This window comes from Notolepis coatsorum (assembly GCF_963971535.1).
Source record: "Notolepis coatsorum genome assembly, chromosome: 19".
NCBI lineage: Eukaryota > Metazoa > Chordata > Actinopteri > Aulopiformes > Paralepididae > Notolepis > Notolepis coatsorum.
The window spans coordinates 4,255,884-4,271,594 of record NC_140183.1 but is presented as its reverse complement, the minus strand read 5'-3'; the positions used below and the strand labels follow the sequence as shown (position 1 = coordinate 4,271,594).

Below are 15,711 nucleotides of genomic sequence, written 5' to 3'. Positions count from 1 at the left end.
GTTGGAGAAGTAACAGATTACCTTGTGTTGGAAAATACCCATCCGTTACTTAGCAGAGACCAGAGGCTCCAAGGTTGTCTTCACATTCCTCAGTGGCCAAGCAGTATTGAAGTGAAAGCAACTCACACCTCCAGCATGAGTACATAGTACATAACCCAACACATACTACAGATATATACAGATACTCTGATTGATCACACATCATATATGTATTTTGTAGTTTAAAGTATAATATGTATGTATATTTTTGTATTATAATGTATAAAGGGTTAACTCTTGTAGGCAGATATTCACTCCTCTGCTCACATCCCAGCCTGTGTGTGGGTTACTCCCTTTTTTTTGCACATTCCAGAGAAAGGGACAGAGAAATGGACTCTGTGCAGCTCCATGCATTATCAAAAGGTTTCTGTTTCCCGTCTGACTGCATATTAACTGTAGTGTAGTTTTAAAGTGTTTAAAGAATATACAGGTCACATACATAGCTCCAATCATACACAACAAACACAAGAACACTATATGACTTGTGGCACTTAACATGTGTTTACACATAACGTGTTTCTACTCAATTCCTTTCTGACTGGGCGTTTACCAGCCAGAAGGCCTATCACATCTAGACACATATAGTAACATATATAACCCATAAGATTTAAAACAAATATATACAATAAACTGATTGATAAACTGAAATTGATTCCATTGATTCCATTGTCCAGGAAGAATCTACAGACATTCCCCATAATCATATATAAGATCAGGATGTCATACTACCCAGTGTCACTTAGTTGGCTGTGACACTTTACACCCCCTCTGTCATCCTGGTCGGTCATTTTCCATTGTCTTAGTAGCGTCTATACTGGGGGACGAGATGGCGACTGCGGGGTCACGTGGCTGTGACTCTCCACACCCCCTCTGCCATCTTGGTACCTTGTTACCCTGGTAGCCGGCGGGAAGACTTGCATCTGTTGTTCCCTGGCTGGACGGCTCGACAGGATAGGGGTCACGTTGTTGCTTGGTATCCGGCGGGAAGACTTGCATCTGTTGTTCCCGGCCGATGCACCCAGGTTGTTGTCGTCTTGGTCATCTTGGGGTCACCCCCTCTGACCTCTTGGATCTCTCCCATAGTTTGAGGTAGGTTGAATTGTCACTTCTCGGGCGACCCCACGGGTCCCCGAGAATTGTAGCAGCAGTCCTTTATTGAAGGGTGGTTGGCCTGGTCGTGTGACCCTGTCCGTAGGCCTCGCAGGACATCACAGATACAGTCCACAGAGGACTCATTTCTTTTCTCTCTTTCAGGTCCATTCAGGGCTCTCGTCGCCCTGTAACCTGGGTCCAGGCCGATGTCTCTCTGTCCGGTCTAGGAGGTCTAGGAGGTCTGGGAGGTCTGGGAGGTCTAGGAGGTCTGGGAGGTCTGGGAGGTCTAGATGAGGACCTTGAGGATGCTCTGGAGCTTGACCTATCCCGGTCTTCCTCCATTTCCGAGTTCTGACCTGAGTCTGAGTCAGTATATTCCTTCTTGCCATTCGCTGCGTCGTCCACTGACTCCGGGGGACAGCCCCCCCCCCCGTCTAAGAGTGTGGCACTGGTTCAGGTTTTGTCCCTTTACCAGCGCACCTTTACCAGCGCACATTGTTCACAGGCCTTTCGGACTGTTATCGCTCTTTGTTTGGCTTTAGGTATGAGAATGTTGTTAGTTCTCAGGTATACCAACATCCTCTTACTTCCGGCATGTCCAAGGTTATCATATACCTGTCTGATCATGTGAGTAGCCTCGTCCTGTTAGCAATGGCTAGTTAGCCTGCTATTCGCTCCTATTCGCAATGGCTATTTCAGCCTGCTCGCAATGGCTATTTCAGCCTGCTATTCACAAAGTAGAGTTTTTTCTACTTAAGTTCTGACTTTAAGTAAGCATTTAGTTACTTCAAGTTCAAGTGACTTTAGGGCTCCCTAGCCCTGTTAGTCGCGAGTAAACGCCACTTCAAGTGGTTTCTTATGAACCCTCTCTTGTTCCTGATAGATTTTTTACCTCTTAGGCTGTCTGCTGCGCTTTGCAGACCTCTACGTCACTCATTGTTCCAGATCTCGAGCACTTAGGAGGAGTCTTGGTTGGAGAGGATTGCTTGCTGATAAGATCACACTTGAGTAAGGTTTTAACTCAAATCTGTAATAATTTTTACTCCAGAGGCCCCTGACCGCAGTTATTTCAGTTCATATTCTTTCGGCTTTTGATACCTATTCAATTAGCATAAAGCCCAACTCACGGATGTTCTAAGCCCCAGAACCTCCAATCCGTTTTGACAGACCTATAAACCAGTGACTCGGCCGCCCAAGCATTACAGCGTCCTGTATGCTGAAGCTTCCGAGTCCCCACAAATCTGATAGGCCCGTCGGATATAGAGACCCTGATGCTCGCTCTGTCCCCCCGCGTCAAGGTGCTAAGCTTGATGAGAGTTTGCAGAGTCTCAATTTTTATCCATAGGCGCTGGTGAGTGTACATCTCACGCAGCTGATATGGTTGGTACAGGTGCTAACCTACCAGATGGTAGCTGTCAGGAAATCCCCTTTGCATGAAATAGATTACAAATTCTTTCGTCCTCTTTACTCTGGTTTAGAGAAAAGACGGACATCTTTACAGTATTTGTGTTGAGAAAGCATTTTGACTTGGTCATACAGCATGCATTCCGTCCGTAACTGGTCTCGGGACCATGCTGCGCATTTGGCTGCAAGACGGTTACCCCTTGGTACACCTATGAATAGCTTTTCAAGCAGTAAGCCTGATCTTTGCCTAGGTGTTCCACGTATGACTGATTCTGCTGCAACAGTGAGAGACAAGCTCCCGTCTCGCACCTGTGGGATTAGTTTCTCCACCATTTTTTCCCCTGGATCTTGACCGGGGATTCTTACTTCCATTTCCATCATTTGGGCCATTGAAGCCCCTTCGGGGACCTCCAGTCCTTTGAGGTGTCTCAAAATGCGAGCGGCCTCCGGGTCATCATAGAGAGGTGACCCATGGAAAATCTGAGCACACTTATGGATATAAGCAGCCTGGGTCTCCCCTCGAAGCATTTCTGGGGCTAGTTTTTTGAGCACTTGGGTTTTGCTTAACAATTCTTGTGCTTTGTTGCTTTCTCCATATTGGGTGCTGTCATGCAGACTCCTGCCTGTATGTGAACTCTTTCCTCTCGGTCGGTAAATGTCTCCGGGAGATTGGGCTAGTATGGAGTGAGGGCTCACTTCCGGTCGGTGTTCCTCTGTGCTGTGTCTCAGGGCTCGGATTGGGCTTATGGACGGGGCCTCGTTCAACCAGTTTCTTTCTCTCCTGGCTATTTCAGCCATGGCCCTGTCTAGCTTGTACACCTGTTCACGTAGTATGTCATAGCCTGCATGTAAGTGTGCATGCTCGTATGGTACTGTTAGCCCCCAGGGTGATACAACACTTTTTCTGCCTGCTGGCTACCTAGCTCCACTTCAACCAGCATCGGGAGATCCAGCAGCTTGTCGATGTGCTAATAGCCTCAGCAACCTAACGTTAGCTGGCTCCAGCAGATCGACAAGCTGCTGGAGCCAGCTAACGTTAGCTTGACTGGTTGCTGGCTAACTAATGAAGCTACTCGTCCCGGGAGATAACGGCGCTGCCTGGTTGGTTGTTGGCTAACTAATGTAGCTACTCGTCCCGTGAGATAACGGCGCTGCCTGGCTGGTTGTTGGCTAACTAATGCCGGTCTGTCTGTCGAATGCATCACAGTTAGACAGTAGCTACTGTTAGCTGCCCTTCCGGATTAGCTTTGAGCTAACTATCTTTCCCGACCCAAAGTATTGTTTATAGTGCATTTCTTGCCACCTTATAGCATTTGTACATTTGTATGACAGTCTATAATGCTCCCGTTAGGTTTTTCCAGACGTTTTGGTAACTTTTCAGCCTCTCTCAGTCTCTGGAGCTTAACGGAGTTTCAAGTTTGGGATTCACCGTGTTGAATGGGGCGTCTGAACTAAGCGAGGACCTCATGCGCATGCGCGGCGAAGAATGCGGAAGCGCCCTTGCACTCTTCCGCTGTCATTAAGCAACACGCCTCCGGCGTGGTGTCACCAGTGAACCTCTGCACTGCATCAGAGACACGCCTGCCGCTCTGTAGAAACTACACCTACTGAGATTCAGAGTTTTTTCAGATTCAGAGTTTTTATTTGCCACATGGAATCATACAATCAGAGTTTCTTCATTACACAATCATAAATAACATTCCATGGACAAAAGGAGCAGGAAGAAGAATAAATCTTATAGTTACCTGCCCCTTATTCCTAAACTAAAGAAGTATTTTCTTAATGGTCGGCGTACAACCTAATTTATACAAATAATAATTTATACCATTATACAAGAAACTCACAATTCACAGTTAGACAAGGAAAAAATTAAATAATAATAATAATAATAATAATAAAGAATAAAGAATAAAAGAAAAAGAGAAAAAAAAGAAAAGAAAATATCTCACTATTCAGATCACATTTGATTTTCATACTGAGTAAATATTTCTTTTTTATAATTTTTTTTGAATAGATAAACACTACTACATCCCTTAAGCTCGCTATGGAGAGAATTCCACAACTTTACACCAATAACTGAAGGACACATCTGTTTAAGTGTGGTACGTGCAAACTGATGTTTAAAATTGTATTTTCTCCACACAAGAGTTCTCATATACTACAAGGAAAATGATTAAAAAAAAACACACACACACACACACCTCACTGTCATGACTACATCACAGAGAGAGACACCTCTGAGGGGCAGATGTTTATATCAGGGTGTTTGGCATCACCAGCCGGTCCTATACTGAAGAATGGGTAGAGTTTCTCAGTGAAGGTGTGTTGATGAGTGCAGATGTGAGTCATGTCTTCAGGGTCGTAGAAGGACAGCTTCCCCCCGTCATAGTCCAGCTGTACTCTGACCCTCTGGAGGCTCCTCTTCACTGTGAGGATCTGACCCAGACCATTGGTGTACTTACCACTCCTATAACGTAGAGCCCAGATACCATGTTGTGGTGAATTCACTAGCCCCTTACTCTTCCTGTCAAATGACTCTTTAGCTACAGCTATAACCCAGTCAGGATGGTCTCCCACCTCCACCTCCCAGCTGTGTTCTCCTGAGCTGAAGCTCTCAGAACCCAGAACAATCCTATACTCCATGCTCCTCTCTGGGTTGTCAGGGAGCTGCTGCTGTGTGGCTGTGTGTCTCACACTGGTCAGATCATTAGATATAGAGAACCAGGGTGTTGCAGTGTTTGGGTCCAGAGTGACAGGAGTGAACTTGACCCTCTCCTTCATCTTCTCCCAGACTCTGAAGGCCAGGTTGCCCAGGTGTTTGGCCTCGTCTATCAGCGCTCCTGAGACCAGCTGTGGACGAGGCAGGTTGCACTGAGCTCTGGAAGAACATTCAAGAGTCAGTCCTGCTGTCTGTGGGCTTATAGCTTCAGAGCCGCAGAGAAAAGAGAGAGAGAGAGAGAGAGAGAGAGAGAGAGAGAGGAGAGAGAGAGAGAGAGAGAGAGAGAGAGAGAGAGAGAGACGGACGGACGGACAGAGACGCTCGTGGGTTTCGTGCAAGAACCGAGTCCGACTTCAGAGCAGAAGCGCACGGACTTACATTGGAACAGCTGTAAATGCCTACTATTATTTATAGGGCTGTCAGTTTATCGCGTTAATTAGATTAATTAATTAAACAGCTAATTATCGCGTTATGAAAATTAACTCAAAATTAATAAAAAAAAAATTAAATAATTTTTTTTATCTCATTCATTCCATAAGAACGTAGAATTACTAGGCTTGAGTAAATTGTAATGAACCAAATGAGAATATCAATACAAAATGTTTATCTTTGACTGTGAATAACACCATGCTCAAATTGACCAGACCTGAAAAACCTAAGCAAATTAATAGATGGAAGATGATTAAACAGAAGGTTTTGTAGATACAGTACTGAATTCTGCCATCCGGACACATGCCATTTGAAATATGATTATAGAATATATCAGGCATGAAATGGGTATGCGATTAAAATGCGATTAATTAGATTATTTAATTACAACTCCTGTAATTAATTAGATACATTTTTTTAATCGCCTGACAGCACTAATTATTTATATACATATAGAACTGCTCCACGTGGATTTTAATATATCATGCTTTAAGTACTGTAGTTTTAATGTAGTTGGTGTTTTTTTATATAGTGGTCTTTTTACTGTAGTTTTAACTATTTTTTATAGTGGTGAGTGTATGTATTGTGACTGTATGTTTGTCTTTCAACCACTGCACAAATGAAGTTCCGAAAGGAAAATAAAGTAATTTAAAGTTGAAGTTGAAGTTGAAGTCAGTCCCCGTTTGAAGATAAAAAAAAAATAAAAATAAGATTTCCAGTTCCAGTGTCCATTTTGCATGTATAACCCGTTATTATCTCATTAATTAGAATGTTAGAATGCATTTTAGAATGATGAAATCAGTGTGATGTACTCCTGAAAAAGTATAGTAATATGGTTTATTTGTATTGGGAAAGATACGGACACATTAGCTGGTTGAACAACATCTATATGTGTGGTAATAATACAGATATTGTGGGGCGCCCTCGTGGCGCATACCATAGTGCCTCGCGCACCTACGCGGCCGACCCGGGTTCGATCCCAGCTCCCGTCGGCCTGTAGCTGTTCCGCAACCGTAGCTACTTCCGGGGTAGGCCTGATTGGCCCCGACAGGCACGTGACAGGCGCGGCCACGCCCCGCGGCAGCCTCAGGACGCGCAATGAGGCTGCTGTGGTTCACAGGCGCTTTCCGCCTTCAACGCCGCCCGCAGAGGAGGAAGAGGAGTTCGCGGCGCCTTTCACTGTCTAATAATATTAATCACTGTTCAATGTACTAATAATATACAATACGGCTCACTTTTCCCACTTCAATGACAGAGCCGCTGTTTAATAATATTGTCGCGGCGGAGCTCCGTCGCGGCAGCATTATGTAGCAGTAATCCCCCCTTCTTTACCATCGACAAACTAGCTCAATTGGTAACTCTGCTTGGCTGTGGATCCTATGGTCCTAAGTTCGATTCCCTTAAGTTTTTTTGTTTTTTTGATAAATGATTGCATGACTGCCGACTGCGGCGCAATTATTATGACTGATGACTGCGATGTGAAAGGCGCCGCGAACTCCTCTTCCTCCTCTGCGGGCGGCGTTGAAGGCGGAAAGCGCCTGTGAACCACAGCAGCCTCGTTGCGCGTCCTGAGGCTGCCGCGGGGCGTGGCCGCGCCTGTCACGTGCCTGTCGGGGCCAATCAGGCCTACCCCGGAAGTAGCTACAGTTGCGGAACAGCTACAGGCCTCCCGTCGTTATTTGTCGCATGTCCTCCCCACATCTCCTCCCGTTCGCCCTCTCCTCTGTCGGTCCTGCGTGACCAATAAAGCTTTAAAAATGCTAAAAAAATTATACAAAAAATAATACAGATATTGAGTGTATTTCTGTGAAAATGCGCGTGGCTCACGCTTCTGAATCCAACCGGAGCGGAAAAAGAACTTTGCTTCCCGCCCGCGAGTCACGCACCCACCCACGGCCGTGGTGAACAGCGACGCCCGTAACCCTTTCACTGCCACACGACAGAAGGTTAATCTTTTACTATCACACAACCGACGGTCGCCGGGTTAACCTTCTGTCGTGTGGCAGTGAAAGGGTTAACCTTTCACTGCATGGGAGCAGTCAGGGAAAGAGAGTCAGAGAGAAAGGAGAGAGAGAGAGAAAGGAGAGAAAGATAGAAATAAAGAGAGAAATTGAGAAAAAGAGAGATAGAAAGAGATAGAGATGAGAGAGAGAAAGAGAGCGACAAAAAGAGAGGTAAATCACTTACCTTTTCAGTGTGGTCTTGTAGTTCTATGGAGGTAAAGACAGATCAAGTTAAACACTACACTGTAAAAACTGAGCGTCATCTGGTCACTTTTAAACTATCAGCTAATTGTATTCAACTAAAACTGTGTAAATGCAATTCATAAATGGTTAAAATGCATTGAATTCAGCTCAATTCTATTTCAAACGGCACATAGTCTTATTAATACTTATAATACTTATACTAATAAATATGAATTAACCCCAATCCCAGTTTTTACAGTGTACTAAACATCCTCAGCATCATTCCCTATATGAACAGAAGAGAGACCAGTCCTGACCTGCAGGAAGGAGACGTGTTCAGCGTTCTGCTCCTGCTCTATGGCTCTGATTTTGTCTGAAAGTGTTGACATCTCTCTGTCCAGCCCCTCAATCTTCTCCTTCATCGGCTGACCCTTCTGCTCCTCTTCCTCCTTCAGTGCAGCTACCCTGGCCTCCTTTTCCTCGTGGAGAAACTGGAGAAGCTTCTTAAACTCCTCCTCAATCTGCTCCTCTGTGTGCAGGGCCTGGACCTGGAGATTATAAGATGAGATAAGATATTCCTTTATTGATCCCCTTGCGGAAATTCAGGCAGCATAGCAGCATGGGGGATGGGGGGGGGGGGGGGGGCAAGGGCATAATTTTGTTTTCAATGGTGGCGGTGACACATTTGTGGGGCGTGGTCAGTGGCTGTAAGGTCGCGGGGTGAGCTCAGAGATGGAACAAGCAGCCGTTTTCCGTGTGGTCCAAGTGCCGCGTCGCGGCTCCGTTTATTATCGTGTAACAGGCACGTGCACACATAGAGGCCAAGGGGTGCTTGAGCACCTGCCTTTTTGAGCCTCATCAAAAAAGTGCCCTTTTTGAAAAGATTTTTTTTTTTTACCGTTACGCATAGACTGCCCTTCCAACTGAAAAATGTCAGGATAGAATCAAAATATTAGGTAAAGAGAGAGAGATGCCCCATATTCCATTGCAGTTTGCACGGCCTCCTCAGCGTGCCTTTCCGCGGACCTATATATTTTATGCATAGCGTGGGTGGTGATGATGATGATGATAGAAACCGCTGTGGCGCATACAGTTGAATGCTGGTATTACACTCACTGAGGGACACGAAGAAGTCAAGTCCGATGGGATTTGGGAATCTCAAATACAAATCGGGATTGGAATAAAAAATGCATTTATATTAAACAATACAGAATATACAGCACTTCTTGGGGTCTGTAGGGTAAGCACTTATTCCCTCCCCCCTGAACATTTATGGAGATGTATGGGCCTTTTAAGTCAGTGATAAAAGTGTCTTTCAAGGATAAGTGAGCTCCTGCACTGATTATTATAGTTCAATATTCAATATTTGATCACCAAAACCCCCCAAAAGACATAAAAAGGGGGCCCCCGCCCGAAAAGGGCCCTTAAAAATCGAGCTTGCACGCTACGCGCGCTCCGTTAATATATACACACCAGTGTAGTGCCCTTTTCAGCCTTTGAGCACCTGCCCCTCTAAAGTCCTGTGCACGTCCCTGTCGTGTAACATTGTTTTGGACGGTAAAAAAGTGCAGGGGACAATAACTGCCTTCTGAAAACATGCAGGGGACATGTGTCTCCCATAATTATGCCCCGGGGGGGGGGGGGGGGGGGGGGGGGGTACAGGCAGGGTCGGATTTAGGATTGTAGGAGATCCGGGGCTTTGCCCAGATAGGTGCCAGTTTTTTTTTTTTTTTTTTTTTTTTTGCAGGCAAGGGGTGGCAGATTTTTTTTTGAATTTAATGAACCTGTACGTGCAATTTCCTGCAATATAGAGCCTTCAATCTTGACCAATAAAGCTGCTCTTTTCACTATAAAACTCAGTTAACCATAACGTAGTTATGGTTAGATTTATATTTTTCATATGATCAAAAAGTGGTGGAGCAAGAGCATACCTTTGCTCCCCCAAGTTCAATAGTGGGAGAGCAGAGATGCTCCGAATGCTCTTATGGCCAGGCGTCTATGATTCACTGATACAAAGTAAAATAGTGCAGTGCAATAAAATAGTTAGTAAAATAGAATAAAATAATGCAATAGTGCATTGCAATAAAATAGTTATCATCGTATTTTTTCGGGAGGCCGGTAAGGAGTGCATTACAGTAGTCGAGTTGGCTTGAGATAAAGGCATGGATCTGGTTTTCAGCGTCCTTTTGATTTATAAATGGCCGTACTTTAGCTATGTTTCTAAGATGGAAGAATTAAGTTTTTGTCAACTTGTTGATTGTGATTTAAAGCTTAGGTCTGAGTCTACCATAACACCAAGACTTAACTCACTCAAATACAGTTAGCAGCTGGATAGACCACAGATGGAAATTAGCTTCTGCTAAATCTGCTAAATCTGGTGCAAACATATTTTCATATGTAACAATGATGAATTGTAAAAAAAAAAAAAAAAAAAAAAATTATATATATATATATATATATATATATATATATATATATATATATTTTTTTTTAAAATAGATTCAGGGCTTTTCAGAAAACATTCAGGGCTTGAGCCCAAGTAGCCACCCCCTAGCCCCGCCCCTGGGTACAGGTAGTAAAAACAACACAAGCAGTGTAAACAAATAAGTTTAAGGAAATAAGTCAATATAATTTACTATCTAACTAACTATACAGTATTCACAGTGTCATATAAGGTGCAGTATGCATGAGGTAGTGTTATAATTTACTATCTAACTAACTGAAATATACAGTAGGGGGGTTAAAAATCATGTCTCTCCCACAATGGACTACACATGTACAATATGTCACTTATTTTTACTGTGTGCAGGTTGAGTGCAGCTGCAACCTTACAGTAAATCATTTATCATTAATACAGCATATTTGTACCTTTACGTGTTCTGCTGTGTGGACGCATGTTTGTTTGATTTCTTTAAAGGCCTGTAGCTTGTCACGTAAGGTCTTCAGTGGAGCCTGGAGCTGCTTCTGCAATGGAATTCATTCATTCATTCATTCATTCATTCATTCATTCATTCATTCATTCATTCATTCATTCATTCATTCATTCATTCATTCATTCATGGTGTATGTCACTTGAAAGATGCAAGTCTGAGGACTCTGTGCTGCAGCACCGGTTTCAACACACGGATTGGAGTACGTTTGCCACCCAGGCCACCCTGGACTCCCACACTGACATTGACTCCCACACTGACATTGACTCCCACACTGACTCCCACACTGACATTGACTCCCACACTGACATTGACTCCCACGCTGACATTGACTCCCACGCTGACATTGACTCCCACACTGACATTGACTCCCACACTGACATTGACTCCCACACTGACATTGACTCCCACACTGACATTGACTCCCACACTGACATTGACTCCCACACTGACATTGACTCCCACACCTCCTACGTTGTGGACAAAAATAAATCAACTCCAACATCAGTGTCTGAATCGAATCCCATTTAATTGGTCTGATTGTCTAATGTTTCTGTATTCATTAACAATGTGACAACAATGTTTACTCTGTGTATTTATTGAGTATAATTAAAGATTGAATAAATTAATATAATAATGATTTTGCCATACCTTGTGATCCTCCGAAGCTTCCTCTATGGGGCAGCAGTTGTGGCCCTTGTGTTTTCTGGAGGACTGACACACCAGACAGATGGGCTGGTGGTCATCCAGACAGAAGAGCTTGAGTTTCTCACTGTGCAGACTGCAGAGCACCTCCGGACCTGCTGGAGCTCCCTGGCTTCTCTCCCTGAAGGCCTCACACAGGTTTTTCAAAGCCATGATGAATTGAAAATGGGGGACCCTGGTGGAAACAAGACGAAAGTCTTTCTCTGGTCTGCATCCCCTTAACAATTGTGTGTATTGAGCTGTACTGTATTGTACCCATTCTGCAATCTGTTAATAAAGTTTTCAATCAATCAATCAATCAAGTTACGAGGAGGATCTAAAATTGAAGAGACTTTCCTACAAAGTGGACAGTTCTTGTCTTCTCTGTCTCTCCAGTATTGTTGCAGACAGGCTTTACAGAAGCTGTGGCTACACAACAAGACGACAGGATCTGTGTAGATGTCACAGCACACGGAACAAGACAGATCCTCTTCACAATGAGACGAAGCCATTTAGTCACTCAGTAACACTCCCTCCTCTGGAATGCTCCCTGAAGTTTACTTTAACTTTTGTTATAAACTTACTTAGATTCAGTCAGCAGCTGGTTGAAGTCACTGTTTGATCACTAGTCGTTCCTGTGTTTGTCTAAAGCTGGTCTTACTCCTTCAGTACGAGCTGTGGGTTTTATCTGGAGCAGGCGGGTGTCGGTCGATGAGGAGTGTAGAAACACTGATGTTTATCACCTGTATATCAAAGGTTATAATCCTAGTTATGTCATTACTGGCAAAGCGCCTTGCTTCGCCTATTGGACTATGCTCGCGCCTGTGGGCGTTCGTTGAAAGAACTTTTCATGCACCTACCATTCACCTAGCCACGCCCTCCTCTCTATTATATAACCAGGTGTAGTGGCCACGCCCACCTCTCTGAGCAGGGCAGGAGAAGACCCTCTGAGCAGGGCAGGAGAAGCCCCTCTGAGCAGGGCAGGAGAAGACCCTCTGAGCAGGGCAGAAGAAGCCCCTCTGAGCAGGGCAGAAGAAGACCCTCTGAGCAGGGCAGAAGAAGACCCTCTGAGCAGGGCAGGAGAAGACCCTCTGAGCAGGGCAGGATAAGACCCTCTGAGCAGGGCAGGAGAAGACCCTCTGAGCAGGAGAAGACCCTCTGAGCAGAAGAAGACCCTCTGAGCAGGAGAAGACCCTCTGAGCAGGAGAAGACCCTCTGAGCAGAAGAAGACCCTCTGAGCAGAAGAAGACCCTCTGAGCAGAAGAAGACCCTCTGAGCAGGAGAAGACCCTCTGAGCAGGAGAAGACCCTCTGAGCAGGAGAAGACCCTCTGAGCAGGAGAAGACCCTCTGAGCAGGGCAGAAGAAGACCCTCTGAGCAGGGCAGGAGAAGACCCTCTGAGCAGCAGAAGAAGCCCCTCTGAGCAGGGCAGGAGAAGCCCCTCTGAGCAGGGCAGGAGAAGACCCTCTGAGCAGGGCAGGAGAAGACCCTCTGAGCAGGGCAGGAGAAGCCCCTCTGAGCAGGGCAGGAGAAGACCCTCTGAGCAGGGCAGGAGAAGACCCTCTGAGCAGGGCAGGAGAAGACCCTCTGAGCAGGGCAGGAGAAGACCCTCTGAGCAGGACAGGAGAAGCCCCTCTGAGCAGGGCAGGAGAAGACCCTCTGAGCAGGGCAGGAGAAGACCCTCTGAGCAGGGCAGGAGAAGCCACCACTCCACGAGTAGAGTGCGCTCTGATCCCTGTGGGGGGGGGGGGGGATCTGTCCAGCCAAGGTATAACAAAGAAAGGGCGATGCTCTCACACAACAAATGTGACAGCCGTTGTTTTGACAGCGCTTTACCCTTGTTAGGGCCACCGTGACAAACCAACAATTGACTGGTAGCCATGAGGTCCTGTGAGCGCCTAAGAAAAATCTAAAGGCGCACAACAAGGACACAACAGGTGAAGGCTCTTGTCCACCTCAACAGCGTGAGGGGGAGGGTGGAAAGCCCTGCGCACCATATCCCTGGGGCGATAAGAGCGCTTTACAACGGCTGCATTGGGTCTCATTCTATTGTATCAAAAGCCTTCTGTAGGTCAATATAAATACCAATAGAACACTTGTCATTGTCAACTGCTTTAGTTATTTCTTCTACCATCTCCATCTCTGCATATGTAGTAGTTCTATTTTCCCTAAACCCATACTGGTGTTCACTCAGTATTTTGTATTTGCCAATGAAAAGATCCAGTTGTTTCACAAATAATTTCTTGAAAATTTAGGAAGTAGGGACACTGGTCTATAATTGTCCATTTGATGTTTATCTCCATAGAACTGATATTACCATTAATAAGATTATTAAACATATCTTTTTTATCCTCAGGCACAACAATTTTGCTGGCCAAAGTAGTTCCAACACCCACAAAGTAGTCATTGAAATCTTCAACGATGCTTTTTACATTGTCCACTTTAGCATCTGAGCTATTTAGAAAATAGCTTGGAAATTCAGATTTATAGCCTCTATTCCGAATAATATGATTGATTATTTTCCAGGTCTTGTGAGTGATGGATGAGGAGGTGCAGTTGCCTGCTCTCACCACCTGGGGTCTGCCCGTCAGGAAGTCCAAGACCCACTGGTAGAGGTCATAGTTCAAGCCCAGGTCCCTGAGCTTGGCTATGAGGTTGGAGGGGACTATGGTATTGAATGCTGAGCTGTAGTCGATGAACAGCATTCTCACATAGTTCCCCTGCCTCTTGTCCAGGTGTGATGCTGCTGTGTGCAGCACATGGGCTATGGCGTCCTCCGTGGACCTGTACATACACTACCTTCTAAATACCTACACTACCTTCTAAATACCTACAGTACCTTCTACATACAGTACATACATACAGTACCTTCTAAATACATACAGTACCTTCTACATACAGTACCTTCTTAGGGTCATCTGGATACTCCATGTCGACTCTATGCATGTTCTTACTGAGAAAATACAAGAAATATTCTTCTGCGTAGCTGCTGTATGATTATTGTCATACTATTAGCTGTTCTATGTCTTGTTATTGTCACAGCCTGGCTTTCTTTTTCCTGATGAATTGAAAATGGGGGACCCTGATGTAAACAAGACGAAAGTCTTTCTCTGGTCTGCATCCCCTTAACAATTGTGTGTATTGAGCTGTACTGTATTGTACCCATTCTGCAATCTGTTAATAAAGTTTTCAATCAATCAATCAATCAATCAATTCTCTCTTTCTCTCTCTCTCTCTCTCTGTCTCTCTCTCTCTGTATCTCCCTCTCTCTCTCTCTCTCTCTGTCTCTCTCTCTCTCTCTGTCTCTGTCTCTCTCTCTCTCTCTCTCTCTCTCTCTCTCTGTATCTCCCTCTCTCTCTCTCTCTCTCTCTCTCTCTGTCTCTCTCTCTCTCTGTCTCTCTCTGTCTCTCTCTCTCTCTCAATTGTTATGGTAGACTCAGACCTAAGCTTTAAATCACAATCAACAAGTTGACAAAAACATAATTCTTCCACCTTAGAAACATAGCTAAAGTACGGCCATTTATAAATCAAAAGGACGCTGAAAACCAGATCCATGCCTTTATCTCAAGCCGACTCGACTACTGTAATGCACTCCTTACCGGCCTCCCGAAAAAATACGATGATAACTATTTTATTGCAATGCACTATTGCATTATTTTATTCTATTTTACTAACTATTTTATTGCACTGCACTATTTTACTTTGTATCAGTGATAATCAAACCGTAAACAAAGACGCATATTAACACTTTCAGCGCCAGATGGCGCTGTTTACTGTTACTGTTGAAAGGCCAGCGCCTTTTAACATGGGGATACGTGGCTGTGTTTGCAGGCCTAAAGCTATATTATATATTATAGCTATGGATCTAATAATATAGTCGATTGTCATTGAGTTTCTTCCGGTCAAGATGCAAAAAACAGATCATTTTTCCATCCATACATTTCCGTTTTATACCGTCGTGAATATGAGTGTAGTTTCAGGGTGGTCTGGTGTCATTTCCAAAATGACAGACACCAAGCCACATCGTTTCAAATGGAGTGCAATAGCGGCCGCAAGGTGTTAGGCGGCGGTATTGGACTTTTGAGATCTCAGACCCATCCCCAGTGATAACACAGGCTGCCGGCATGTCTTTATGAATGGAAATATCGAATAAAAGAAACAACAATGAAAACCTGGCGCTCAACGTTCAGCGAGTTAACCCTAGATCTTAGATCCTAATATGAAAAACG

General features: G+C 44.7%; 1 protein-coding gene across 1 annotated transcript; it reads right to left on the bottom strand.

Moving 5' to 3' along the window:
* Positions 1–4,749: 4,749 nt before the first annotated feature.
* LOC311245899 (E3 ubiquitin-protein ligase TRIM35-like) lies at positions 4,750–11,995 on the bottom strand (the record flags this gene model as incomplete). Its single annotated transcript, XM_084335924.1, has 6 exons — positions 4,750–5,413; positions 7,871–7,893; positions 8,187–8,417; positions 10,738–10,833; positions 11,451–11,650; positions 11,845–11,995. The coding sequence occupies 6 exons, from the start codon at positions 11,993–11,995 to the stop codon at positions 4,750–4,752; spliced, it is 1,365 nt and encodes a 454-aa protein (XP_084192050.1).
* Positions 11,996–15,711: the final 3,716 nt, after the last annotated feature.